Genomic DNA, 27,956 nt, shown 5'->3' on the forward strand with positions numbered 1-27,956 from the left:
ATGGAACCACAAGATCTTGCTAGCCGTGAGCTGCGTGCCATTAAAAAAACATTGTTGTGTATCAGCAGCACTGCCTGTGCACTTTGTCTTGTCTGTACAGCAACAACACTTGCGCTTTTACTAGGCGGTCCGATGGTAAGTGACCTCATTTTAAGCTTATGTAATTCCAATTGTTTCTGTATTTGTACAGTTTGATGAAAGTTTCAAGGTGACTTCAGTTACCTGTTCTCATGGGATGTGTACCCAACAGAGTCTTTCTGATGGGATCAGGAGGTTTCTATTGTTTGTACAATATATTTAATGGTTTGACTCTTTTTCAAATATTTGGACTGATTTGTAGATTGTTATAATAATATTGGCTTGTTTGGAAAATGTTTGCTCACAGAAAGGGGTATAAATTCATCTACATCAAGTGCCACATAAATGTAAGTTGCTCAGATGACATGGTGCACTGGCTTTTATGTTTGGTAAACACAAATTTAAACCAAATTCTTATTCATTACATTTTCTATTTTTACTGTTTTTAACTGGGTGGAAATATTTATGGATAAGTAGGTAGAGAAATGGGTAGATGGGTTGACAACAAACAGTCTCAATTGTCATATAAATATGATTACATGGCTGTAATTTTTCATAAACAAAAGAATGTCTGCACCAAAGTTGATGTTTGCCAAGAGGTCCAGTGTGTAATGAACGAAAGAATTGTGGAAAAAGAGACCAGGGCATTCAGTAGAGCACCCAGAACACATGTTGGGTTCCTGAGGTCTAGCAAGACTCCAATCTCTTGTAACAATTGAGTTCCAGACATTCATGAAATAAACATGGCAGAATATTGTATGATCTTGCATAGTTAAAATACACTGCATTGATTGCAAAAGTTGCAAAGACAAAAAAATGTATGCACCAATGATGATGTTGGCCAAAAGGTGCACTTTTTTGGGGACAAAGGAAAGAATTGTGAAATAGAGATCAGAGCACCCATTAGAGCATGCATAAAAAGTTTGGTTTCAAGGTCTAGTAAAACTACAAACCCTTGGAATATATTTCGTTCTGTAGGGATTCATAAAATGAACATAGGAGAGTATTGTATAATCTTGCATATAGTAATAATGCTGCAATGGTTACAAAAGTTGCATAGACAAAAGATTGTATGCACCAAAGGCTGATGTTTGCCAGAAAGTCTTGGGGTGAAGGAATGAAATAACAAAAAAGGAGACTACGGCATTTAGTAGAGTCCCCAAAACTTGTGCCTTGGATTTCAAGGTATAGCAGGTTTTCAGTTCCCTGTAATAATTGAGTTTTGTAGACATTCATGAAATGAACATTGCAAAGTATTGTATGATCTTGTATAAAGTATTAATACTGCATTAGTTGCACAAGTTGTATAGACAAAAAAAGGTATGCACTAATGACGATGTTGGCCAATAGGTCCATTCTTGGGATGAAGGAAAAACTTGGTGAATAAGCAACCAGGGAACTTAATAGAACACCCAGAACACAAATTGGGTTCCAAGGTGTAGCAAGACTTCAATCACTTGGAAAACATTGGGTTCTATAGAGATTCCAGAAATTACCAGATAGCAGATTACCAATAGCAGAGTATTGTATGATCTTGTATAGTGTAATTATACTGTGTTGGTTGCAAAGACAAAAAATGTATGCACCAATGTTGATGCTTGCCAATATGTCCATTCTTGGAACAATGGAAAGAATTAGTGAAAAGCAGACCAGAACATTCAGTAGAGGCTTCAACACCTGTGCCTTGGGTTCTAAGATCTAGCAAGACTCCAATTCCTGGGTTCTTTGACATTCATGAAATGAACATAGAAGAATGATCCTGCATAGTGTAATTATACTGCATGGGTGGCACAAACTTTGTAACAAGCCAGAAAATCTCAGTCAATGACTAATAAGATTAATGATGGGAAAACTCATGTTCCATGCACTATGGGCTTTGTGAACATACTTTAAAATTCACTGTGCAAACCTTAAAACAGGCACCGATGAGAGTTTACTGTTTAGTGGGCAGTGTTCCAGTTGGCTGGTGTTGGACAGGAGTGGTACCCCTACTGATAAACATTAGCCAATTTGGATACCAAAAGACCAAGAAAAGGAGGTAAGCAAAGGAAACAGATGGCTTAGAATGGGTGAAGGTGCTCAGGCTTAGTTCTTAACATTCTTTGATATTTGTCCAACCTGATGATCACAATTATGTGTACTATAACTGATTGGGGTCACCTACAAAATCAGGCTGAACATTCAACATTTGTTTGGATTCTAATACCTTAGATACCTAACTTTAGATAGCTCACTAAATGTAATAGCTCACTATTCTACACAATGGGCAATCACAGGTGGTTGCTAGGGGTTGTTCATGATAAGAAGGGTATGGAGGAAATCTATGAAATTTTACTTATCATGGACCATTCATAATTACCACAATTCAATAGGGAATCTGATCACTTTGCATCTTAACAACAGAAACCTATTTGATGTTTGCTTTTAAAATAAATTATCTCAAAGTTGGACAGTTTGGAGAACCAGCCAATGCAAAACAGCAAAGTATGATTTGGACCCACCAAGGATTGAAAAAGGAACCTTATCCCTAGAAACTATGCAGTTAGAGATAAATGACCTCACTTACTCTTCAATAATGTTTTCCTAAACATTCCAAACATTCTTCATTCCAGGTGCTTAAATTCATTTTAAGGTGCGTTTTAAGATTTCTAAAATTCTTGGCCAGACACAGGAAAAGACCGTGGACCAAAAGCTCACATTATTTTTATGATGTCCCCTTGAGACAAATGACGGGGCAGGATGAATGAATATTTAAAAGGGGAAGCAGTTCCATGTGATTATTTCCTAGCATGGGATCACTTCTCATTTTCCCCTGATTCACCATATGTATTCAAATTTCTTCAAATGAATACTTAAAATATCACAAAAACATTTTTTAGTTTTCTGAATTCACACTAGCTTAAAATGAGCAGGGGCGGTATAATTATTCCTACTGTACAACCAAAACTGCTTGATTTACTTTTGTTTTGTATGTTACAAAAATAGTAAACAAATTTGGAATTTTGGATAAAATGTTTAAAGTATTTATTTATTTTTTATGCTAATTGTTGTACTCCATTGGCCTCCTGACCTGTGGGGAAAGGAGTTTGTGTTATTTGTTCCCAGGATTTAAAATTGATGAATATTGTTACACTGCAAGATGTATTGGTGGTTGTGAAACATTTAATATATCTGAATCCCAGAAAAACACTTTACCATGCAATGGGTCTAGCCCTACACTTCAATTGTTCAATGTATATAGTTACATAGTCAGTCAGGTTGAAAAAGACATCAAGTTCAATCACTAGGGAAATAAACATATCCCAGATATAAAACCCTATAAGACATAGTTGGTCTAGAGGAAGTCAAAAAAAACCCCGGGTACAATTTGTTTCAACAGGGGAAAAAATTCCTTCCTGATTCCATGAGACAATCGGATGTTCCCTGCATCAGCAGTCTCTGTTATCTTTACTTTAAATCCTTACTACCCAGTTATATTCTGTGCTTCTAGAAATCATCCAGGTTTTTCTTAAAGTAATCTATAGTAGTTGCACAGACCTTACAGTGAAGAATCCCTTCCTTACATGTTTTTGTCTTTATGTCATAGTATTTTTAATTCCCCCGGTCATCTCCAGGCTCATTCCCTGGTCATTCCCCCACAGTCTTATTTTTAAGCTAATTTTGGTTGTAGGCACTGATTCCATCTCTTAAAATGTAAGACCAGAGAAGAGAGAGATAAGAAAAGCAGGCCTGATTTTTGTTCACTGTTTTAAGAGGGGGTGGTCTGGTGGTGAATTTATTGGTGCAGCAGGGAAGGTTTTATATGCCATACACTGGTCAAGCATTGGCAGCCTGGCTATACGTTTTTATCATAGTATCTAATAGCAGGTGAGAGCAGATTGACATGGATAGGAGCTCAAGGCTGGGTTGCTTCTTCTTTCATTGTCCAATCACCAGTTGAGGACAGTCCAGGATGGCCTAGGTTTAGAAGAAATTAGTTCATAAGGAAATACAAGCTGCAATAGATATATTAATTCCACCCTTTTACCTGTACAATGGACTACATGCATCATCAAGCCTTCTCCCACCAATCTGTGCTGTCCATTTCCCGTCTCTTACAGTTATTTGCTTTCCCTACTCATGTGTGAACTTCATCTGAGGCAGGGTGTGTTTAGGAATGGCCACCCCTGAACCCTTGGTCAAAGTGACCCTAAAAAAAAAAAACTCACCAGGAGTTAGAAGTTTTTGCCAAGTATGCAAAGTCTCTTTTGCCAAAAAAAAAAATTACAGACTCCTGGTGGCTTTTTGTTTATTTGGGTTTTTTTTTTCTTATACTACATAGCACATATGCCATACAATTTATAACTTGGCTCTGTTCCCAAAACCACTGACCTAGATACTGGGAATGATGCATGCACAGAAGTTACAGATTGGCGTGTGCCATGTTTGGTACATATGATGGCAAAAGCTTCCCCACACCAATGACAGTTTATTTATACTTTCCCAGGGATGGTTAGAGTTTTTGACTCATATCCATAGGGTCATGGGTTTAAACTGGCAAGCGCTGGTGTAACGTGAAAAAGATGCATTGAATGTAAATTTGTTTTGGTGTCATTCAAAACCGTCTTATAATTAATAGTCAGCATTTCTCTGGTTCTGCACATAGTGGATTCCGTTTTACCTACCTGGTTGGGTGGATGCCAGTGCGGAGGAGTTGGCACTCCAAGGCAGGCTGTATTTTCATGCAGGCAACTCTAGGTAATGCCCACATGTGATGCAGAGCCTCTGTGATTGGACGAATTGAAATTCAATGAATATAAGTGGCAGGCCAGGTACAGTCAGGCTGGGGAAGGAGGGGCTAGATGATGCTGGACATCCTCCAGCTAGAAAATCAAGCGGGCTCTGACTTGCTGCCACTTCTAATGTCCTAGTGTGCAGTAAAATCAGAGGAAGAAATTTCAGTCTAAGTAAGTTGCTGGTACAGGTGAGCAAGACTGAAGGGAGGCTAGAGGGCAGACTTCATGAAGGGAAGGTAGGAGTGCAGATTTAAAGAAGTAGAAACTGGTGGGCAGATATAAATATATGGAGGCTGGTGGGAAGATTAAATAAGAGGAGGGCTAGAGGGCACATTTAATAAGGAGAAGGCTGGAGGGGAGATTTATTTAAAAGAGATTGCTAGTGGGAGGATTAAATGAAGGGGAGGCTGGAGGGCAGATTTAATAAAGGAACATTTATTAAAAGGGAATGTTGTGGGAACATTTATTAAAGGGGAGATTGAGGGAACATTTATTAAAGGGGAGGTTGTGGGAACATTTAATAAAGGGGAGGTTGTGGGAATATTTATTATTAAAACGAAGGTTGTGGGAACATTTAATAAAGGGGAGGTTGTAGGAACATTTATTAAAAGGGAGGTTGTGGGAACATTTAATCAAAGGGAATGTTGTGGGAACATTTATTAAAGGGGAGGTTGCGGGAACATTTATTAAAGGGGAGATTGTGGGAATATATAATAATAAAACGAAGGTTGTGGTAACATTTAATAAAATGAAGGTTGTGAGAACATTTATTAAAGGGGAGATTGTGGGAATATATAATAATAAAACAAAGGTTGTGGGAACATTTATTAAAGGGGAGGTTGTAGGAACATTTAATAAAACGAAGGTTGTGGGAAAATTTATTAAAGGGGAGATTGTGGGAACATTTATTAAAGGGTAGGTTGTAGGAACATTTATTAAAGGGGAGATTGTGGGAATATTTAAGAATTAATAAAGAAGACAAGAGTGCAAATTTAAAAAAGGGGAGACTGAAAGGTAGTTTAAAAAAAGGGACTGGAGGGCAGATTTAATAAAGGTGGGATGGAGGACAAATTTAATGAAGGGAAGTCTGGAGAGTAGACTTAATGAAGGGTTGGCCGGAGGGTGCATTTAATGAAGGAAAAGATAGAAGGCAAAATAAATGAAAGGAAGACAAGAGGGCAGGCAGGAGAACTTTAAAGGGTTTTAAAGAGTTTTTAAAGGGAAAACAATTTCACCATCCAAATATAATTTATGTATAATAGAAGCACTGCAATATCCATCAGTTCTTGTTGTTCTAGCAGGTGAGCAGCTAAAGCATTCATAACACTCTGAATTGTCGCTCTATCCAGTGAAAATGATCTGTAAATAAAGTGATAAAATTGCAAAAAAAAAAAATGCTTTCATACCACTTTCCAATTTCGCCTCTGGCAATAAAAAACACCTGAAATATTCTCCTGTTTCGATATAGGGAGTGTAATTATTCCATTTCATAATCACATCTAAAATGTCACTTCTTTGAGGTTTACAGTACAGATGCCTCAAAGTGCAGTGATCATTGTGGGACGTTCACCTTTCTTTTTCATTCCTGTCATTCCATCCTCTGTTGGACTTTTCTATTGGTTACAATGTTGTTTATGGGAGGATTATCACTGCTGATTTATGGACTTTTTAGCTTGTCAATCAGCAATTGGCCACACCCACTGATTTCTGGATTGACAGCTCTAAACCCCTCCCTCTAAAGTCTGCAGCGGCTGGGAGGGGGAGCAGGTGAAGCACAAATGAAGAAAATTTGTCCCAGTCGAGGGAAGTATAGGAAGTTTTGTTGGTTACTTGAAAAGATTGACAAAAAAAAACGTACCAACTCAAACTTGAAATTTTCAAATTCAATCCGATATTTTACCAAATCAGTCAGGATTTTACTGTTCTAAACATGTAAATGGGCCTTCTTTCAGAGGGCCTGATTTATTGAAGCTCTCCAAGATTTGAGAAGATAGACTATCAAGGGACAACCTGAATGATCCAAAAAATCTGGAATGGATTTCCTAAAATCATTTCCTATTAGCTTGCCAATTTATTCAACTCTGGAGCAGATTCATTCCAGGTTTGTTGGATCACCCAGGTCCACCCATAACAGTCTATGTTCTCCAGCTATGGAGTGCTTTGATAAATCAGGCTCAGAGTGTCTTAGTGTTCTCTGTGCTTGCCCAGCTCCTACATCCCTCCCCTTTAACGTAGCTGTTCGGGAAGAGGCGCAGTCATCCACTGTCATCAGTTATGGAATCCATACTATTGCCTGTGTCTTGTGACATCTGACATTTCTATCCAATAAAAAGCCTGAAATTGTGTTAAAAGCAATTGTTGTTTTTGATTGTCCTAATTTGTTCATGTGCAGGATTTTTGGATCTCTCGGCTGGATTATTATTGGAATCAGATACATTTTATGGAAATAAAGCATAGATATTTGTCAAATTTCCTTCCTGTTTAATGCGTATTTAGCTACGAAGTGTAAAGCTTTGAAAACTAATATGAGATCTATTATGAAAATGCAAATTAGGTCAACACAGGAAGTGGGTATAATATGCATATCTAAACATTGAGCTGAATTAAATCGAATTGCTGCAGTAAAAATGAAAGTGTAAAGGTAATTAGCAAATTTCAGCGGTATTTGTCAGATCTATTGTTCAATTATGTAAATAGGCTAAAGGGCCTGATTTACTAAATGAGGCTAAAACAAGAAAAGGGTAAAATTGCTATTGTTGCAATTAATAACTATTCATGTCAGTTGTAAGTGAAACACAATGGAATCTGATATTCCCTCAAACATTTCCCTTTGGGAATCTTCAATGTCCATGTGTTCTAATTACAGTAATTGATTCCCACCAGGGAACATTTGAGGAAATGTCGGATACTCTGTTTTATAAATAGAGCCCTTTTTGTTTCTATTCCCACTGACATGATTGGTTACTAATTGCAACGTTGGCAATTTTATCCTTTTCTTTCAGCCTTGCTAGAATCGGGCCCTTTAGCCTTTTTTATGTAATTATTCTATGTTTTTTTTTGTGGTTTTAGAGAATCAGACCTATTCTTTATATTGTGTTATTAGTTAAATAGGCCTATTTGTAATATACTAGCTCAATATAGAACTGAGACGGGATTAATGTACCACCTTCAGGTTTTAGTTATTTTGAAGGTGAACCTATGGCCAGGCTATGAAAAGTATTTATATATTTTTGGCTATTTTTGAGTTTTAAAATAAATCCAAACTGATCTCTGGAGTTGAAGGCACTGTGGATAAATCTTTAAAAAATACTGCAAAGGCACTGAAGTCATCCAAGCCTTTCTTTCAGTAGCTGGGTGAGCTGGGTCTAAAGTTGCCCATTTTGGGGACAAATGTAGTATTGCATTTTGACTTAATAGACTGTGTTCAGAAAAGCTAAAAAAAAGTTTGCCGAAGCAGTAAAACCCCCTTTAGTGCTTTGTCATTCGTTACATGTCAACTAGTAGAGCTCTTGAGTGGTGGTCATGAATGTTCGCTATGGTGGTCATGAATGTTCTTCATGGTGGCCATGAATGTTCTTCATGATGGCCATGGACGTTCTCTTCTTTTGGATTTTTCTCCTTGCCATAAAAATTCAACCCTCAAACTTTTGACTAATTGTCACAGATCCCCACAGGACTATGGAATCTATCCCCCCTTTAGCTTCACTAATCATGCACACCCCTCCAGCCAGTAGCAGCTCTCCCCAGAAATCTCATGTTGTGTTTATTTCTGAACCATGTGACTCCTTGAAAACTATTTCTTTGCCTTTGAAGACCAGGATCTTCCACAGATCTATTTAATGTGCTGGTGGAACTGAAAGCACCACCTGAGGTGCCTCAGCTTTAGCACTCCCTCTGGTGGTGCGATGCATTACCTATTTTTCACATGGTCTCCACTAGTAGCCTAATTCCCCATATTTAAGAAAAAGAAAGGCAACAGGATATTGCTTGAACAAGGATGCATTTCCAGTCTCCTTTTTCAGGTTCTTGCTTGTATTTCTCCTCTTGAATTCTTGAACTGGTACCGCGTCTTGTTCCTTAGGTATACTGATTGTGGCTCAATCTTGACCTCGACGGATTGCCTCCTGCCCTGATCTTGACCTGTCAGATCTCGCTACTGTTTTTCATTCTTGTTCTTCTCAATGCCTCTAGTCAAGCATCATTCACCAGCCCCATTGTGTATTGGGGCACAACCTGGGCACCACCTCCCATAGTCTATAACCCCTTGAGCTTTGCACTGTTGTAGTCGTATGTTGGTGCCTTAGACTTTGTGTCTTATTCATGTCCCTGCCAAAGTCCAAAAATAGCAGGTGAATACTGTGACACTAACCATCCTTTTCCATTTACCACCACCATGACCCTTCTCCACCAACTCACCCTCCATCATTACCGACTCATCAAGGTCTTGTGTAAACATTTTGCCAAAATTGTCAATTTTGCTCATTACTATTGCTTTGCCTTTAGGCAGGAAAAATATACAGTAAATGCAGTAAAAAGCCAGGACTGCCATCAGGGGGTAACAAGGGGTAATTCTGTGCTGGGCCCCAAACAAAGGGCTGAAGCTTTTAGAGATGGTTGAGAGGGGGTCCAAGATGTTTGCCTAGTATGGGACCCCGAAATTTCTAATGGCAGTTCTAGTAAAATCAGACAGTATTTCCAATCTTTCTCCACCCTATAAAGTCCACTTACAAAGCGAGGAATCTAACATTCCACATTCATTCTCTGCTATGGAAAACATTTAAATATTAAAATTAAATATTAAATATTCTTCATCAGAGAGTATTTGGTGAATGTCAGATTCACTGTTTTACAAACACCTATAAAAAAAAATGATAAAATAAAACAAAAAAAAGAAAGCTAAAACTTTTTACTCAATATTTACTATACTGAATAGAAGTTCATGGTTACATTCACAATAAATCTTCTTTTTTGGAAAATATTTTAGATGCATTTCCTTTTTTAAATGTAATTAAATAGAAAGTTTGATTTCTGATGACAGTTCACCTATTTCAGCTTTTTTGCACCTCGTACACTTCCGAGATAAATAACAAGTGCAGACATGTGTACAAACATGTTCCGGCAAAGACAAGTTAACTTCGAACCCCGTGTAAAGTTGGTAAAAATATGAACACAGAGGAAACCACAAAACTGCACACACACTGCAGAAGCTGACTGAGTTATGACCCTAACCACTGAAACTGTGACATCACACAGATACCCTAGAAACTGAATTCATAAGTCTTCATGGCAGTGCAAAAAAAAAAAACCCTCTGCATTAGTTATAATTTTAACAAAACACCTAAAAACATTATAAAATAAAACCATGAAATAAAAAAAAATCACCTTTCTACGCTGAAAACCTTGTGAAGATCATTGAGCAATGGACAGTGCAGTTCCAGCATTTGACTTTGTTTTTTCTTTTTTTTTTTTTAATCTGCTAGTAGTTTCCCTTTCCTGGTTTCTCATTTTCCATTTCATCAATTAGTGAATTAATATTATATATAAATAAAATAATTCTGTTTCCCTACATATTTGTTTTATATATATATATATATATATATATATATATATTTTAACTATGAACAACCTTTTGAATTAGTAGTACCGCGTCTTGGCCCTTTGGCATGCCGAATATATTTTTTTATTTTGGCTGGGTGCATAGATCCCTGAAAACATTGCAGTACTTTGTCTCTGTGCTCCTCATGGGAGTTCTTAGCTCCGCTTCCATTATATTGTTGGGAGGAGGTATGCACATATGACAATGCCTTGATTGGTGAATGTTGGTCTGGAGGAGTGGGTGTTCCTTGGTGATGTTGAGCCTCCGAGATTGAAAGAATTTAAATCCGGGAGGGTTTGGGGAAGTAGGGGCTAGATGATGCCGGATTTTTTTCCAGCCAGGAAATGAGGTGGGCTTTAACTTGCTGCAGCTTTCAGTGCACTTTGTAAGAAGTCCAGGGGGGTCAATACAACTGTGCAAGACTGAAGAGAAGGCCAGAGAGCAGATTTAATGAAAGGAAAGCTGGAGGGCATATTTAATGAACTGAAGACCAGAGGGAGATTTAATGAAGGGAAGGTCAGAAATCAGATTTAGGGAATGTTAGGCTGGAAGTCATATTTAATAATGGGAAGGATGGCTTTAACTAATAGATTATTATTTTTCCTTTTTTTTTAGAAATCTAATGAAAATATACATGAAGCAGAACATCAAAAACATGCACATAGTAAGTCATTATCTGGTTTTATTACATGCTTATATGATACCACCTTTATCTATGACATAAAAGCCAAAATCCTGGAAACATTACAGATGCACATTGTTATAGCTCTGTACTCAAATATACACCTTTACATGCATGTTCATTTGTTTTTCATACATTCAAGTACTGAAGGTAGCTGAAGTTGACCTAAGATCAGCATGGCGCAGTTCTCTGCACAGCAAAGCTCAGAATAAGAGGCAACACGAGCAGCCAACTCATTGTGCTGCAGTGCTCATGTGCCATATGAGTTTTGCAAACACCCCAATTGCCCTTTATTTACGCTATCACCACAAAAGAAATGAGAGCAATAGGGTCACCTTTGCCTCCTCCAAAAATGGCGTTCAGTTATTCCATTCAAGCAAAGGGAGCTGTGGATTATTACATTACTGTAATTATAGTACAATGAATAAATCAATAATTAAAATGAGACAAAATCTGATCACCCTTTGGCATTGGTGGTGATGATGGTGAAAATGCAAGGAAACAAAAAACAAAATCTGTCATATGATCACTTTTTTTCTATAAGCCCCTAAGATTAGAATATGAAACCGTTGCATATAATAGATGTGGTTGATGTCAACCTACAAGTAGGTCAAAGTGAAGACGTCTGCCAAACGTTTGTAGTTTGGGAAGGGGGGGGGGGGTGGAGGGAGCTGTATCAGCATTAACTGAAAGTGAGTTTTCTTTGATTAGGATTCCCGGGCGTCTCACCAATTTCCAGTTTCACTTCCCCTAATTCAGGCTTATGATGTAAAGAAACTATGGCCAACTTCCTTTATTGCCACTTCACAGTAACATTGCATGTGCTCTGAACTTTTTCTTTTTTTGCCTGATGTGCATTACAATGATTTTTTTCATCATAGCTACCGCTTTTTTTGTTTACAACTAGACTGGGTGACTTATGTGGCCATGAAAACCAGCATGAAATGATGTCTCAGATAATTTAAATCAATTTTTGTTATTAATGTGTTTTCCAATTTGGCTCTCCAAGAATCAACCAAATCAATTAAACCACCTGACTAATATTGTGGACCTTCTTCTATAACCCAACCAATCATGGACCTCCAAAGGTGTCCTGTGTTATGTGGCACCAAGACAGTGGGTGCAAGTTCTTTATAAGTCATGCTGACTCCTCCTCTTATAGTGCAGCTTACTGCCACATGTTATCCAAGAAAATTATGCACTTGCACCTGGTTATCCACATGATATAAAAGAAAATTTGATTCACCAGTCCAGGCCACCTTTTTCTATTGCTTGATACTGTAAAGTCGGGCGCTCATGTGTCCATTTTAGGTATTGTCGATGGTGAACATGCCATCACCATGTGTACTTTGACTGGTCCAAGGCTAGACTACATATCAAGCCATGATGTACTGTGTGTTATAGTATTTCAAGGACAATATTAAGCAATTTGTGCCAAAGTATCTCTTTTATGGGATCAGACTTTATTAGCTAGCCTTTTACTCCACCATGCCCCTTTGGTTTATTAGTTGTCCTTCTGTGGACCACTTTTGGAAGGTGCTAATCCAATGTTTTAGAGATTGTATGACTCTTTCTCTATCCACCATAATTTCACTCTTCTCAGAGTCATTCAGATTCTTACACAATTCTCCAACACACTTACTTGCTGCTTAATATACCCACCCTTGCACTCACATCCATCCGTGGGTTGGATAATCAGTGTATATACTCTTCATTTAGCTGAATAGCCCAAAGATTGGGTTTGGTAATACTTTTGTCATTTCAGTGTCCTTCCATACAAATGGCTTTATAAATGTTGTTGTTTATATTGCAACAAAGTTCATGTCATATGACTAACAAACATTTCAAAAAGAACAAAAAAACAGAAACCTAAAAGAAAAGAAAAAAATTGGGCAAGCCCCAATCCTTCTTTTTTTAGACCTTGTATCAATGAATTGCATTATCAGCAGTCATTGTATGAGCAAACATGGAGAGGTGGTGAAAGCAGGAACATATCATCATCATTTATGGTTTATGGCTTCCTACAACCCACTGCTCACTTTTACTTTGCTGCCACATGATTTTTCTTGGATATTTAGCTCATCAAGAATCCCCACCTCTGCAGTGGTAAAGCTTTGAGAAGGTTGAAATCTTTGTCAGCAGAATTATTCTTACAGTTCCTTTTGTTAGGGAGAGCACCTGCGCATGGTATATACCAGCCTTTGAACATGGAGAAACTGTTAAAATACTTTTCAAGTCCACAGGGAACCCCTTCTATAATTATTATATCCACAGCTCACAGTATATTAGTGTGGCGGTCAGTGGGAAGAATTCCTCTTACATTGCTGACCATTGGGAGAAATGTCACCCAAAGATCATTGAATGCCACCAGCATTGGCCCAGTAGGTACAAATTGCTCATTGTTCAAGGAACCCCCAGCATCCTTTGGAGGAACCCTAGGCTCCCGTGGAACCCTGGTTGAGAAATACTGGTATATACAGTATCGCACCACATTTATTAAGACCATGCAAATATTAATTTCAGTCATTTCTCAATTTAGAGATAACATTATCTCACAGAGTGTTAGAGAGTGTTGTCAGCCTACAACCAAATTAGGAACATTTCTTAACGGTCAACAGGAATTTAATGTGCATGGATTGCAGTCATGTGTAAGCCGTGTACCGGGGGCTTTCTAGGATACAGCGAAGTCACGAACAGAGAATACAACACGGATGCCAGCTCATATAAATAAAAACGTACTTTATATACAAATACTGGCCACTTGTTTAGCCGTGCTCAGAAACAGCGGCATCTTGTGGCTAAAATGCAGAACGACAGTAGTCCTATATTTTATTACAAACATTGAACACATGTGCTGTTTTCTCAATCTCACACATGTACTGTATATGTTTTGTTCATATTTTATGTTTGTTTGTTGTTTTTATTGCTGTTTGTATAGCAGTGTTTTATTTTCTATTTTTGTTTTAGAAATAGTATAAAATAATATTAATATTATTAACAAATATAAAAAATAATATTAACATTTATAATAAATATATTATGAAATATAATGAATAAATAATACATTATTCACAGCATGCTGTAATATGATGGCAAACTTCCTTTAATACCACTTCACAGAGACACTGCATGTGCTCTCAACTCATGCTTCTTTTACCCGATGTACAGCACAATGACTTATTTTGTCATGTGCATCCTTTTGCTTATTTCATTTTTTTTTTCACATGTTCACATCTTGACAGAAAGACTGTATGTGGCCACACTAAATTCTATGAAAATAGTTCTGAATTGATCTTTTTCCTGTCTCATATATAAAGACATTGGGCTCATTTTATAAAGCTCCCCAAGACATATTGATAGGACAGATCATAGGATAACCTAAGTAACCCAGCAAACCTGAACTGGATATGGTCCAAGATTGAAAACATTTAATAGGAAATGATTTAAAGTAATCCAGTCCGACTTTGCTGGATCATCCAGGTCCACTCATGATAGTCTATTGTCTCCAGTTCTGGAGAACTTTAATAAAAAAAAATGTTCATACTTGATTCATTTTTCCTAATATTGTGTTCCCATATTTAGCTTTCCAATGATAAGTCAAAGCAATAAACCCGCCTGCCTAAATTTGTATAGGTCCCCTTTGTCTGACCTGTCCAACCATGAACTCTAAAGGTGACCCATGATATCCGGCACTGAGAGCAGCAGATCCTTTAGGTTCATAGTGCGTCCTTCTGCCATCTCTTCCCCAGGAAAATGAACCCCTGGGCCATGCACATGATCTAAATTCCTCAGAGCAGGCCACCTTCTTCAATGGTCCAGTTCTGATGATAACATGCTCAGTTTAGTTATCTTTAGATGGTGAATATAAGTCACCATAGGCACTATGCTAGGCACCCCCATGCAATTCAATCTGTGATTCACTGGGCCTGATTTAATAAAGTTCTCCAAGACTGGAGAGGATACACTTTCCACAGTGAAGCTGGATGATCCAGCAAACCTGCAATGGATTTCCTAAAAGTGACTTGCTATTTGTTAGCAAGTATATTCAATCCTGGACCAGATCCATTCCAGGTTTCCTGGATTACCCAGATTCACCAATAAAAGTGTATCCTCCCCAGCATTGGAGAGATTTAATAAATCAGGCCAACTGAGCATTCTGACACCTTTCTTTCATGACCAATATTAGGCAATTTATGGTACAGTGTCTCTTCTGTGATGTCAGACCAAACAGACTAGCCTCCCACCATATGTGCACCATTGGTCAGCCATATCTCTTTAGCCAGTTCGCTGGTTGTCCCTTTCTCCCACAGCCAATAATGAGCAATTTGTGCTACAGTAGCTCTTTTATGGCATTGTACTAGGTCAGTGTTGCCCAACATTTTTTTATATAGGGGCGACATTTGACATTGAGATAAAACTTGTTGGCCCCAAAGCAAACAACCATTAAAGATGTATGTTTATAACCAGAATAGTTTTAATTTAAAATGAAATTCAATTAAAATGTTTCTAGTTACTGTAATGTAAATGCACCAAATAAAAGAAATGACAAATCGAGAATTTCTGCACTCACCATTTGATGCTCATTTTATTAACATTTTAGTAATGAAAGATAAAATCTATTATACAGTGCTAGTCAGTCATATATTGCCCCCCCCCCCCCCCCCTACATTCACCATTCCTGTACCAAAGAGCAGAAACTACACCATACAATGCGTCCTGTCAGTTAAAGGAGGCAGCTAACTTTCTTTGTATCCCAAAATCTCTGCAATGAATACTTCCAGAGAAATGGAATTCATGTAATAGATAACCAAGGGGTACATGTTCTTACTGCTACATCATCAGGTCCCCACATCTCCCCTTTCTTGAGAAATTGGGGTTCACAGAAGGTTAGTGGCCAGCTATGTGTGACGGGGTAGCACGGTATGATATGTATCATACGTATCCCACACTTATCATACATGGTAATATACATACAGCTCCCCTTTCAGGATAAATTGGGATTCAAAAAACATAAATGGACATTTATATGTGACAGGGCACCATGTTAGGTAGCAGTAATAAAATTTTAGTAAGGGGGTAGCAACAAGAGTCCCGAACTTATCCTACATTTACCTTTGTGTACTGTTAAAAATAAATTGAGGTTCACAGAAGGTAAGTGGCCAGCTATGTGTGACAGGGTAGCATGGTAGGACAGGTGTAATTTTCTGTATCTTGTGATGGCGCCGAAATGATGAAATTTTAAGGAAAGTTAGCCACAAGAGTCCTGCACTATCAGTCAAATTTCCTTTTTCTTACAGAGAAATTGGGGTTAAAAGAGAGTAAAGGAAAAGCTATGTGTGATAGGGTAAATTATATCATAGATATAACATTTTTTGGGATTGGGACATAAGGCATTTCTTACTAGCTCCTACATTTCCCGTTGCCAACATCCTCCGTTCCAGAGAAATTTGGGTTTACAGAAGGTAGGTGTCCAGCTATGTGTAACAGGAACCCTACTGGCCACTCTGACAATCACACCGCAGTGCCTGCAGATTTGACTCCAGGAGGCAGGGAGCGCTACCAAGCATCTCCCCCTAGGCAGGGTTCCATGGCACAGAAAGCAGTCCTGAAATTTTGTGATCAAGCAAGTATAAATTTGGGGCACCACAGCACAGAGAAAATTGTCAGTACTTTAGTGCTTATTGCCATGGAAGGGGAACCTGGGGGTCCCTAACATACAAACTCAATTTGGGGACCCTGGTCTTGAATTAGTCCCACCTAATGTGAAAATATCTTTGCTTGTTATTAGGATTTTATGCTTGTGACCCCATATCTGCCAACCTGGTATGTTTAGGGGGCTGAAATTTGGTAACAGCTCTTAGTATCCCCTGTGTACCCAGAACATTTCACATTTCTATGACCCCTACTGTAGGAGATATGAAGGTTTATACATGGGGGATAATGACAGCAGCATGCATACAGCTCTCATGCTGCTGCTGAACAAAGTAAGATTGTCTTACAGTACAAGTACAGCTTCCTCTCCTGGCAGCGCAATCTCATAGAGAGATACATAGGAGTTGCACACCCCCATGCCCCAAAGGCAACCAGTAGAGACAGCGGAGAGGAAATCAGCAGAGGGACAGATCTGTTAACTTTGTGGGCCATAAGTTGGGCACCCCTGTACTAGATGGACCAGCCTCCAGTCCACAATGTACATCATAGAGCCTTCAGTGCCCATGACACTTTGGCTTGTCTTTTTCCCTCATGGTCAATATCAGGCATTTTGTGCTACAGTATTTCTTTTGTGGCAACAGACGAGATGGGCTAACCTCCTACCACATGTGTACCATTGGGCCTTGGGCACCAATAACTCTTCAGCCAGTTCTCTGGTAGTCTCTTTCTCTCACGGCCAATATCAGGCATTGTGGCATAAGTCCAGACAGGCTAGCCACCCACCATATGTCTTGGGCCATGACTCTTTGGCCAATTCTCCAGTTGTCCTTTCTTAGACAACTTTTGGAAGTTAAAAAACACTGCATACCAGAAACACCTTACAAGATCTCCTATTTTGGTGACTCATTGATTCGTTCTCCAGCCTTCACAATTTGACCCTTGTAAGAGTTGCATACATTCTTACACCTGACCATTTTTCCTTTATCCAATACATCACCATGAAGACCTGACTGTTGATTTGCTGCTTTATATGTCCCAATCCTTGCCAGGGGCCATTGGAACCAGATCATCAATGTTTTCACACCTATCAGCTGATTCAATGTTTCTGATTATTGGTGTATGTACCTATTATGTACCCAAAATGCCATAATGGATAAGTGATCATTTTGTGCTACCTCCAAGCTGTCCTATATAAATGGCTCCATAATTGGTATGATATAGTTGATAATTGTAACAAAGTTGCTGACATGTAAATGAAAAACATTTCAAAAAGGTCAATAAAACAGAAACGTAGGAGAGCAGAAACAAATGGGGCAACCCCAAATCCTTCTTTTTTTAGACCTTGTGTCATTAAATTGCATTATCAGCAGTCATTCTATGAGCAAACACGGAGAGGCGGTGAAAGCAGGAATATATCATCATCATTTATGAGTTCCTAAAACCCACTTCTGACTATTCACTTTGCTGAATGATGAATATTTTTTGGATAATTTCAAGAATTTCCACCTCTGCAGTTGTGAAGCTTTAAAAAGGTTAACCTCTTTGTCAGAAGAATTATTGGTATGGTATATATTGTATGGTGCCACAATTTATATGTGCATTCAGATTGTGATTTCAAAGATTTGTCTAATAGTTACCCAACTAAAAGACCCCCCCCCCCCTCCCTTTCTATGGCACGTTCTATCATTATGTATTTTCTTTTATCTAGTTCTTGTAGCAAGAAGCAGCTGCAGGATTGCCGTAGGGGCGGCTAATCGAAGTTTAGCTCCTTTTGACATTGGCATGCCTCCAGGAACTAAAACTTTCAAGAACTTTTTCCCTTCACACAACGTGGGAAGGCTTTTGAGATTCATAGCTGCATTACTTTTTACTGGAAAGAAAATCAATGTATGACTGTGGGTATGGTCAGAAAGGGGCAGGTGAAGTTCTATAGACCCACATGCAGTGGGTATGGGTTTAGTGCAGCAGAGGCAGTGTTTGATATAACAGGTATTTTTCTGTAATCGCCCCACATCTGCATATATTTTCACTTTAGTATGAAAATCATTTTAGTATGCACAGCTGTTACAGGGTGTTGACTGAATTCAAATTTTGGTCTGGTCACTAAGAATTTGGACAAACTCTTGGGCTACAGAGTCAGGAAACCTACGAGGCTTATTAAAACGAAGTTCACCATTTGTATATTCTGCAAGGAACATTCAATCAAGGGATTGTGAATCAATTTCCTTATCTTGGACCATTTCTCTCACCTTAGTCTTCCTAAATTAAATTTTTAATCAGTCTTGCATTTTGCTGGTGATCTTTATCACAGTTGGTACTGTAGCATGTAGCATGAGGTGGTCCCCTTGGAGGTAGTCCAGATCCTTCAGGACAAAGGTATGCTATGTTTCCCAGAGTATGATAAAGATACAAGGAGATGGGCCTCCACTTAAGAAATGCTTGACAGGGCTATAGATGTGTAACAATCCAGCAGCAGATCTAATATCTGAAATTTTGTGTGAGGAAGACGAATGTTAGACGCTGTTCTTTGGTGAGCTACTTGTGTGCATATTTGTGACCGAACTGGTGACATTTGGGCCCAATGTACTGTAATAGGACCTGTGCTCACAGCCCAATCAGTCAATTTCATTGACACTTACCAGAGAACACCAGAATTGTCAGGATCATGATTGGTATACACCGAGCACGTATGACAAAATTAAAAGAGTCTGGAGAAGGCTGGTTTTCATTGTCCTACCTACAACATTATTCAGCATGACCGGTTTGGCAATGGGTCAGTGATGGTCTGGGGCAACGTTCTTGAAGGGCCAAACAGGCTTCCATGTGCTACCTAATGATACCTGACTGCTGTTAGGTACCAAATCCTCAGAGCCATGACCAGGCCTGGTAAAGTGGGGACTGAGCTCTTCCTGGTGCAGGAGCGTGCATAACCTCAGATGTAAAAGGAGCATAGGTAGTCCTTGGATGACAGAGGCATTGATGATATTGGTGGGCCCTCACAATTCCCAGAATAAACCTAGTAGACAAGCTCTGGGACGAGATGTATTGGTGCCTCCAACTCCACCAAGCAGTGACACCAACTGTCCGGGAGCTCATGGATGCCCCTATCCAGGTCCGGGAGAGGACCCCCCAAAGGCACCCTCCACCCACATGCATGACTATATGTTTTCAGGAGTCTATACAGGCACTTGGGAGCAAAATACACCACCAAACTACATTATGAGTTGTAAAATTATTATTCACACATTTCAGTAGTGTAATATTGAAGAATGTGACTGAATAATAAGGTATACAAGAAAGTAATAGCAAAATTCTCCAAATTTTTTTTAACTTTTTCTTAATCCTTTTTAGTCCTAATTAACTCCTTGGTCCCCTTCTCATTTAAAGAAATTTGTTATATATGTTCGAAACATTAAAAAAAACACCTTTTGCTAATGATTTTTTAATTGAATCCAATAAAAATGTGAAAATATGAAGGTAAACTTTGGGTAAATCTTGGGGCTGTATTAATAAACCAAGAAGCCTATGTACACTTGTAGGAATCAACTACTGCCATTGAAACACATGGATGTTAAGATTTCCACGAGGGAATCTTGAAGGGAATGTCTGATTCCCTGTTTTATAAATAGAGACCTTGGATGAACAAAATGATCATTTTTGTTGTTGGTATTACATTATTATTTTTAACATAGCTGTCTAATTATAGAGCAGCGAATCTGCCATTTGCCAAATACTTTTTAGAGAAATCGTCCAGCTTCATATTTTTTCAATGGCAGTAATTGATTCTCCACTGGAGAATATTCCATGATTCACTGCTTTTAAATACATTTTTAAATTGTAGTCCTATTTAGTTTCAAGGAATTTAACCTACAGTTAAAATGGAACTAGACTGAAAAATAAAAAATCGCACTTACCTTTAATTCTGCAGACCCCTCCATAGTGCTATAAAAGTCATCAATTGAGTCCTGAGCCATGCTGAAACTCTCCTTCGTACCGGCATGGAGGAAGTGCCTGGCACTGCCATCTTCAGCCTTCTTCTTCCTTCTTCTGGCTACGCCACCCAATCTTGAACTGCAAAGGTACGAGATTGGGTGACATAGCTGTTGTAAAGAGAGCCGATCTCACTGCACATGCGTGACAAAGCCACGAAAATGCCCCTTCTGCACATGCCCAAAGGAGAAGTCAAGAGCTGCGTGACCTAGGTATCCCCGGAGGTTCTGCACATTTTAAAACAAGGGTGTTGCAATTAAAAAAATATATATTTTTACTTTAAATATTATAGTTGTCTACCCTTTTATGTAAAGTAAATATCTTTGCTTTAAATTACATTTAAAAAATTCTTTATCTATAAAATACATTTTAATGATATAAAATTTAATGCTAAAATGTTTCCAATCAGTGATTACGAACATTTACCAGTCGAAATGAAAATAAAAAAGAAACACAACACAAAAAAATAACATAAAAACAAAAAATAACCATATTCAGAAATATGAATAAACATTAAAAAAAAATCCAAGAATAAGGATATAAAAAACAAATCATGAACATAATATTTCCAGTAGTTGAAGACCTAAACCCTCATTATGACCAACAAGTGAACATTACACAATTACATTGTTTATATCAAAGAAATGGTTAACAAGCACAACGTGTGAAAAATATGAATACACTGAGTTCTTGGAGTCAGTAAATGCATATAAACAATTATCTATAATGAACTCATAAACAGTTATACAAAGACATGTTGCTAGGAAACTACTAAATACTAGTGATTATCATACGTGAAAAGCGACACAGCTGAAACAAATATGGGAGTTCCATGTCATGTCTAAAAAGTTTATGATTACCAAATCTGATCTAAGAAGTCAAGAAAATACAATTACTTTGTGTATGAACATTGTAATTGGATAAAGAAATACAATGTAGAACTGTACTGTCCATTGCATTACTTTAAAGGGGATCTGTCATCATATGTATTGACCCATGTTCATGTGTAACTCATGGAATCAAACACTATAAAAACATGATGCCACTTTTAAGGCAGCGCACATAAAACAACAAATATATATATATATATATATATATATATATATATATATATATATATAAATTATTAATATCATATTCTTTGTAAAAGAAACAAGACAAAGTACAAATAAAAAGATTTCCATGTCCTAATATGCTATACTTGGGCTGAGCTAAACAGGTTACGTTGAATTGTATAACATATGGCAGCCTGTAGCAAAAAGTTTGATAACAATCTTGTTAATTCTGACACGTTCCGCGGATTAAATGCGCTTTATCAGGGAATAATTGTTAACATATCAGAGAAAAACAGTATACTAAAAAAAGATATGAAATAAACAATGAATATTTTAAATATATAATGTATTACATAATCACAAAAAATTGATTATGAAAAAAATATAAAACCAAGATGGATCAGTGCAACTTAGGCCTGGCTTATACTGTTTTTCTCTGATATGTATACAATTATTCTCTAACTCATGTTTATCATCAGTCCTTGTTAAGTAGCTGGATGTCCAAAACAAAAAATATTGTTTTATATCTTATTGATACAATGTCCTAAAAGTGTTCAGTTATCCCCCATATATTATCTGTCTTTTTGCATATCTATAATGCCTGTGGCTACAACACATGCTCCATATCTCAATTTGTAGCCACCTTGTTGTGCTGTAGAGAGCTGAGACAGTGGCTCTGATTTAATAAAGTTGTCCTAGCCTGGAGAGAATACACTTTCCCCAGTGAAGCTGGGTAATCCAGCGAACCTGGAATGGATTTCCTAAAAGTCATTCGCTATTTGTTGTCAAATGTTTTCAATCCTGGATCAAATCCATTCCAGGTTCACTGGATCACCCAGCTTCACCGATGAAAGCATATTCTCTCTAGCCTTGGAGAACTTTAATAATTCAGAGCCTACAAGTCAAATTTCCCCATCCATCATACACAATGGGCCTGATGTAATTAAGCTCTCCATGACTGGAGAAGATAGACTATCATGGGAGAATCCGGTGATCCAACAAACCTGGTGAAGGACTGAAAACATTTGCCAACTAATAACAAATGTTTTTTAAGAAATCCGTTCTAGGTTTGCTGGGTCACCCAGGTTCTCCCATAATAGTTTATCTTCTCCAGTCTTCGAGAGCTTTAATAAATAAGACCAAATGCAAATAATCACAGGACATGGTGTTTTCTTATGGGTAGAAAGAAGACATTTAGCCTCTCTGCTGTCCTCTAGCGTTTAGTCAAAAAAAAGCAGATTGATGGCATAAACTAGTGTTTTATTAACCAGGGTTCCTCCAGAGTTTCCTAGGGGTTTCTTGAACAGTTTGTGTCTCTCTGGGAAATAGCCTAGCAATCTTCCAATAGCCGGCAATTTAAGAGGAATATTTCCCACTGAGCACCACACTAATATATTGTGATCTGTGAATATAGTAATTATAGAAGGGGTTCCCTGAAGACCTAAAAGTTGTTTTAAAGGTTCCACCATGATTAAAAGGTTGGGAAAAAATTAAAACAAGAACAGCTCCATCTTTTCTAAAGGCCTCCAATATCACTGTCTTTTGCCAAGTATGATCCATATGATTTAAATATTGGATTCCATGCAAGTTTTTATCATTAACATGAATTGAAAATGAGATTTGTACAATTATGAGATGAAAAAAATTTTTTACACAATTTGTTTTTTGCAGGCATTCACAGTTCCCATAGGAGTCCCACATGGACACATTTTGGTAAGTATCCATTATAAAATATATGTTTATATTTCTTTAAAGGGAATAGAAACCAAAATACTAAAATCTCACGTCAGATCAGATCTCTGCTTCCTCATACTAAAAATTCCAAATCCGAGGTTGGAATAGCTCCAATTGGAATCATCCAACCATAACTATGATGATAAATATATGCTCAATCCATCAAATGATCAGTATTTCTCCAATTAATATTCAATTAGGGCATATTGATCATTTTATTGCCTTTACCACTCCATATATCAATGGAAATAGGATCGAATATATGGAGTGGTGCAAGGCAATAAAATATTAAATATGCCCTAATTGATTATTGATTGGAGAAAAATTGATCATTTGCTGGATCACCATCAATGGTATGACAATCGATTTTAGGGGTATTATTGATCAAGAAAAGTTCCAGTTTTAATAGGTTTTGAACATGATAAAACAGCAACCCGCGGCTCCGGAGCATTAGGCTGGATCGGCCAGGGGGCGTTAGGCCGGAACGAACTACCGGCTAGGCCATATCTGGCCTAAAGGCCGGAGTTTGCCGACCCCTGTGCTAACCAATAGCAAATGACTTTAGGAAATCAAATCAAATCAAAGGTTACTGGATCACCCAGGTTAACTGATAAAAGTGAATCTTCTCCAGCCTTGGAGAGCTTTAATAAATCAGGTCCATTGTCTCCTGTGGGGTAACAGGGTGCATGTGGGCTAAAAGTCAACAATATTCTGGACAGTAATGATATCTCTGCTATTTTTGTAAACTTATATCTAGGGGTTGGCAAAAGTATTTTGATGCTCTCAAAGTAGATTTTTATCCTTTATTGCTATAGAGGAATCAATTTAGATGGAAATGTTTTTGCCTGGAGTTCAGCTTTAAATTTGAATATATATATATATATAAGCATAGAGAAGCATCTAAGTGTAGTTAATGACCCACCTACCTAGACAGCATACCTTTCATAAATAATATTGGTGTCATTTTACTATTGAAACCATACTTTGAAAAAAGATCATACATGAAGGCGCCGAGTTTATTATTTCAGCTGCTCACTTAAATTACCGATTTATTCTTTTCTGCCAGCCAACTCTCTGAACACTAATGGCTTCCTGCTTCACTGTGCAGATCTTTTCATAAATGACAAAAGCAAAAAAAAAAAAACAATTACAATTTTCCACCAAAGAAAAGAATAGACGGAAAACAGCCTCATCTGAATCCAGCAGAGGGAGATGTTCATTATGTTTAATAGGCACTTGTTATTTTCTAATGGATCTATACAGATGGTGTTCACGTCACCCTCTGCAAGATTTTAGAGAGAGGTGACAACGTCTAAGTGTTGGATCAACGGAGCAACACAAATCTTATCTGAACAGAAAAATATTATGTGTTGTATACCAGTTTTTTCCACTGGTATATTTATCTTTTTGAAAGCAGTTACTATCACAATGGGTGTTCCAAGCAGCTGGACATTGTGGCCTTCAAAATAATTGGGGAACATAGGCAATAAAATATAAAAAAGTAACTTAGTATGTGTTACAATATTATGAATTTGACACATTTGGTTTGTCTTTGAGGTGTCTATGTATAGAGCAGCAGATCTGACAATGCCCAGACTTTCTGTGGTGGAGAATATTATCAGTCAATGTGTTTTCATTGGTAATGGTTGGCTCTCCATTGGAGAATTTGTCCTGGATGCCAGATCCAATGCCTCATATTCTTTGGGCATGTTGGATTTCTCTAACTTACAAATCCTTGTTGTGTTTCAGGTAACAGTACACTGTTTTACTACCAGACTGCAGCTCATGCACAGCTCAGATGTAAGTAAATGACCACATTAACATACAACTAATATCAATCAAAATCAAAGGTATTACAATATCTATATATTATACCAGCCATACTAAAACTGGCATGGGGAGGTGCAAAGTGTGCGGTTTCATCATACCTTCTAGCCTATGGTGGTCCCAAGTCAGTTTGGCAAGGGGGGAAACAGGTCGATTCTGCATTTTCCCACTAGACAAAATATATATATATATATATATATATATATATATATATATATATATAAATATATGGGTCGGAGACAGAGGTAGTAAAAGGGGTACGGGAGTATGGACCAACTCTAAGCTAACAGAAGAAGCATCTTCCTTTCAAACTATACAAGCTAAGATTCTCTCTTCTGGAACCACAATCTCTCCTTGGTCCTTCATTAATGATGTCTTGTGCAAGAAGTCATAAAGTTCATCACTGCCCCTGGCTAAATTGAGCTTGTTACAGAAGCCTAGTGAAGATTAGATTGTGTTCATAAAACTCGCCCCCCCCCCCCCCGGTAAATGGATTTGGCCAGTGAACACCATTAGGGGGTCATTGGAGATAATGTGAAATATTGCAGCATACCAGTCCTTAAATCTTTTATTGCATTATATGTATTTTTTTAAGCTTTCACCCATATTTCTTTTTTTCACCTGGTAAAACATTGAAGAACAAACTTTCAGTTATTGGTTGGTTATTCACTATATTGTATCTAGCGGGAACCATGATTGTCACACAGGCTGGATATCAATCATGCCTTTGTTCATTTCCATCACATGGAGGATCATTTGATCTAGTAGTTTACGTAAAAATTGTGAAAACGTTTTTAATTTCTGTTCAGCTCACAAAAATAAGGCATGGCATTTCTGGCAAGATCAGCCACCACATTTAGGGACTGGTAGGCTGAAGTTTATTACATGTATGTTGGTGGATACAAAAGAGCAAAAGACCAAAATATTAATCAGAAACATACAATCTGATTGCGGAAACATGGGATAGGGCGTTGAGTTTTCACTCAGGTATATTTATGGTCACAGTGCTGTTGACCATCTTTGTCCATTGTTCCATTGTAAAGATTGTCCATCACCTTCTGTCCCTATCAGAAGGTCAGTGGAAATCCCTTCAAAGTTAAGGAAATCCAAAATTTGCTTCAAAGCAATCCTTTGACAGACAGTTTTAACTCGTCCTCATGACGTGAATGCTGGTCCTGCACTGATCACAGTGCATACATGATGACATAGACAAGGTCAGCAGCAACAAGATTGATCAGAGACCAGCAAGCAGATTTACTGGAACATCTCGTCTGGACTGACATCAAGCTAAGGATTACTGTCTGTTAATAAATTGATTTTTGGATGAACAAAAAACAGTAAGAGATTGCAGAATGTAATAAAGGAGGGGTAGGAAGTATTTCTTTTATTCTAATAGCTGGTAACATTTTTTTAAACAAATGACACACCAAGTGGAAGATGCATTACACAACAACTACCGCAATTCAACTTTCGCCCATTTTGAAGTATTAACATTTTAATTTAGAATTTTTGTTTATATTTTACATTTTTTTTTGCTCTTTTAGGGTGCAATGAAAAAAGAAATTCATCTAACACCATCTTATGGAAAGCTGACCAATCCATGAAAGGAATGAATTACCAAGATGGAAAGCTTACTATTTTGACCCAAGGGCTGTATTTCATCCATTGTCAACTCCACTTTGTTGTTAAGGAATGCTTAAAAAAAAAACAAGACTTAACTTCACAACTGAATTTAAATGGAAAAATTCTATATCTATCAATACAGACTGTACAAAAACCAGAAAATGAAACAAATGCGTGTAAGATGTACACCAACCAACACCTTAGCTTGCAGACTGAACTCAACGTCAATGACAATATCTCTGTCCATACCAGCCATGCACAGTGGCTTAATGATGATAGTGGCTATTCAGTTGACAGCTTTGTGTTTGGAGCATTCATGATATCGGAAAACGCAGAGTGAAGAAATGAGAATATTTACACATGATATTTTATAATATACCCCCAACAACAGCTTTGGTTTTATGAATTTATTTTATTGAGGGCTTGGAACTTTGCATTAGGTAGTTATTTCCATTTACAACTTTTTTTTCTTTTTTTTTGTTAGGGCACAATATTGTGAAGATGGGTTAAAACATGCATCAAGATTTCCCTGATGGATGCACCCTTAATGGCAGGAGTTGCCCCATTTTTTGTCCTGGTGGCCAGCTCATTGGGCAGAAAATGGTGAGAAATCTAAATTCTTACGATTGTCAATGGAACAGGGGGTAAGAAGGAGTCATCCAATGGAGCAGTGTTTCTCAACTAGTGTTCCATGGAAACCTAGGGTTCCTCCAAAGGTTGCTGGGGGTTCCTTTTTTGAAACTGAATTTTTTTTGAACATTTTCACATACAAAGACAACCAGGCTTATACAGAAAAACATCTCATAAACACAGCATACAGGGTGATAGGTACATCCAATAATGGTACATAAAACTCTGGCGTAAGTAACAGTATAAAACAGTGGCCGTACTGTACCGGCCTATCAAACCCCATAGACTATAAAAATACAGAAACAACAGATAAA

General features: G+C 37.7%; 1 protein-coding gene across 1 annotated transcript; it reads left to right on the top strand.

Moving 5' to 3' along the window:
- TNFSF8 (TNF superfamily member 8) lies at positions 1–27,935 on the top strand. Its single transcript, XM_072430522.1, has 5 exons — positions 1–135; positions 11,065–11,113; positions 23,500–23,541; positions 25,312–25,362; positions 26,934–27,935. Exons 1-5 carry the CDS (start codon positions 1–3, stop codon positions 27,350–27,352), a joined length of 696 nt encoding a protein of 231 aa, XP_072286623.1. The 3' UTR covers positions 27,353–27,935.
- The last annotated feature ends 21 nt before the right edge of the window (positions 27,936–27,956 follow it).

The sequence above is a fragment of the Pyxicephalus adspersus genome, chromosome Z (assembly GCF_032062135.1).
Source record: "Pyxicephalus adspersus chromosome Z, UCB_Pads_2.0, whole genome shotgun sequence".
NCBI classification, from domain to species: Eukaryota; Metazoa; Chordata; class Amphibia; order Anura; family Pyxicephalidae; genus Pyxicephalus; species Pyxicephalus adspersus.

Bases quoted from the DNA above. Each gene is read 5' to 3' on its own strand.
- TNFSF8 (XM_072430522.1), top strand. From the start codon at position 1: ATGGAACCACAAGATCTTGCTAGCCGTGAGCTGCGTGCCATTAAAAAA. The intron at 136-11,064 runs GTAAGTGACCTC...CTTTTTTTTTAG, and splicing joins TTTTACTAGGCGGTCCGATG to AAATCTAATGAAAATATACA. The intron at 23,542-25,311 runs GTAAGTATCCAT...GTTGTGTTTCAG, and splicing joins TCCCACATGGACACATTTTG to GTAACAGTACACTGTTTTAC.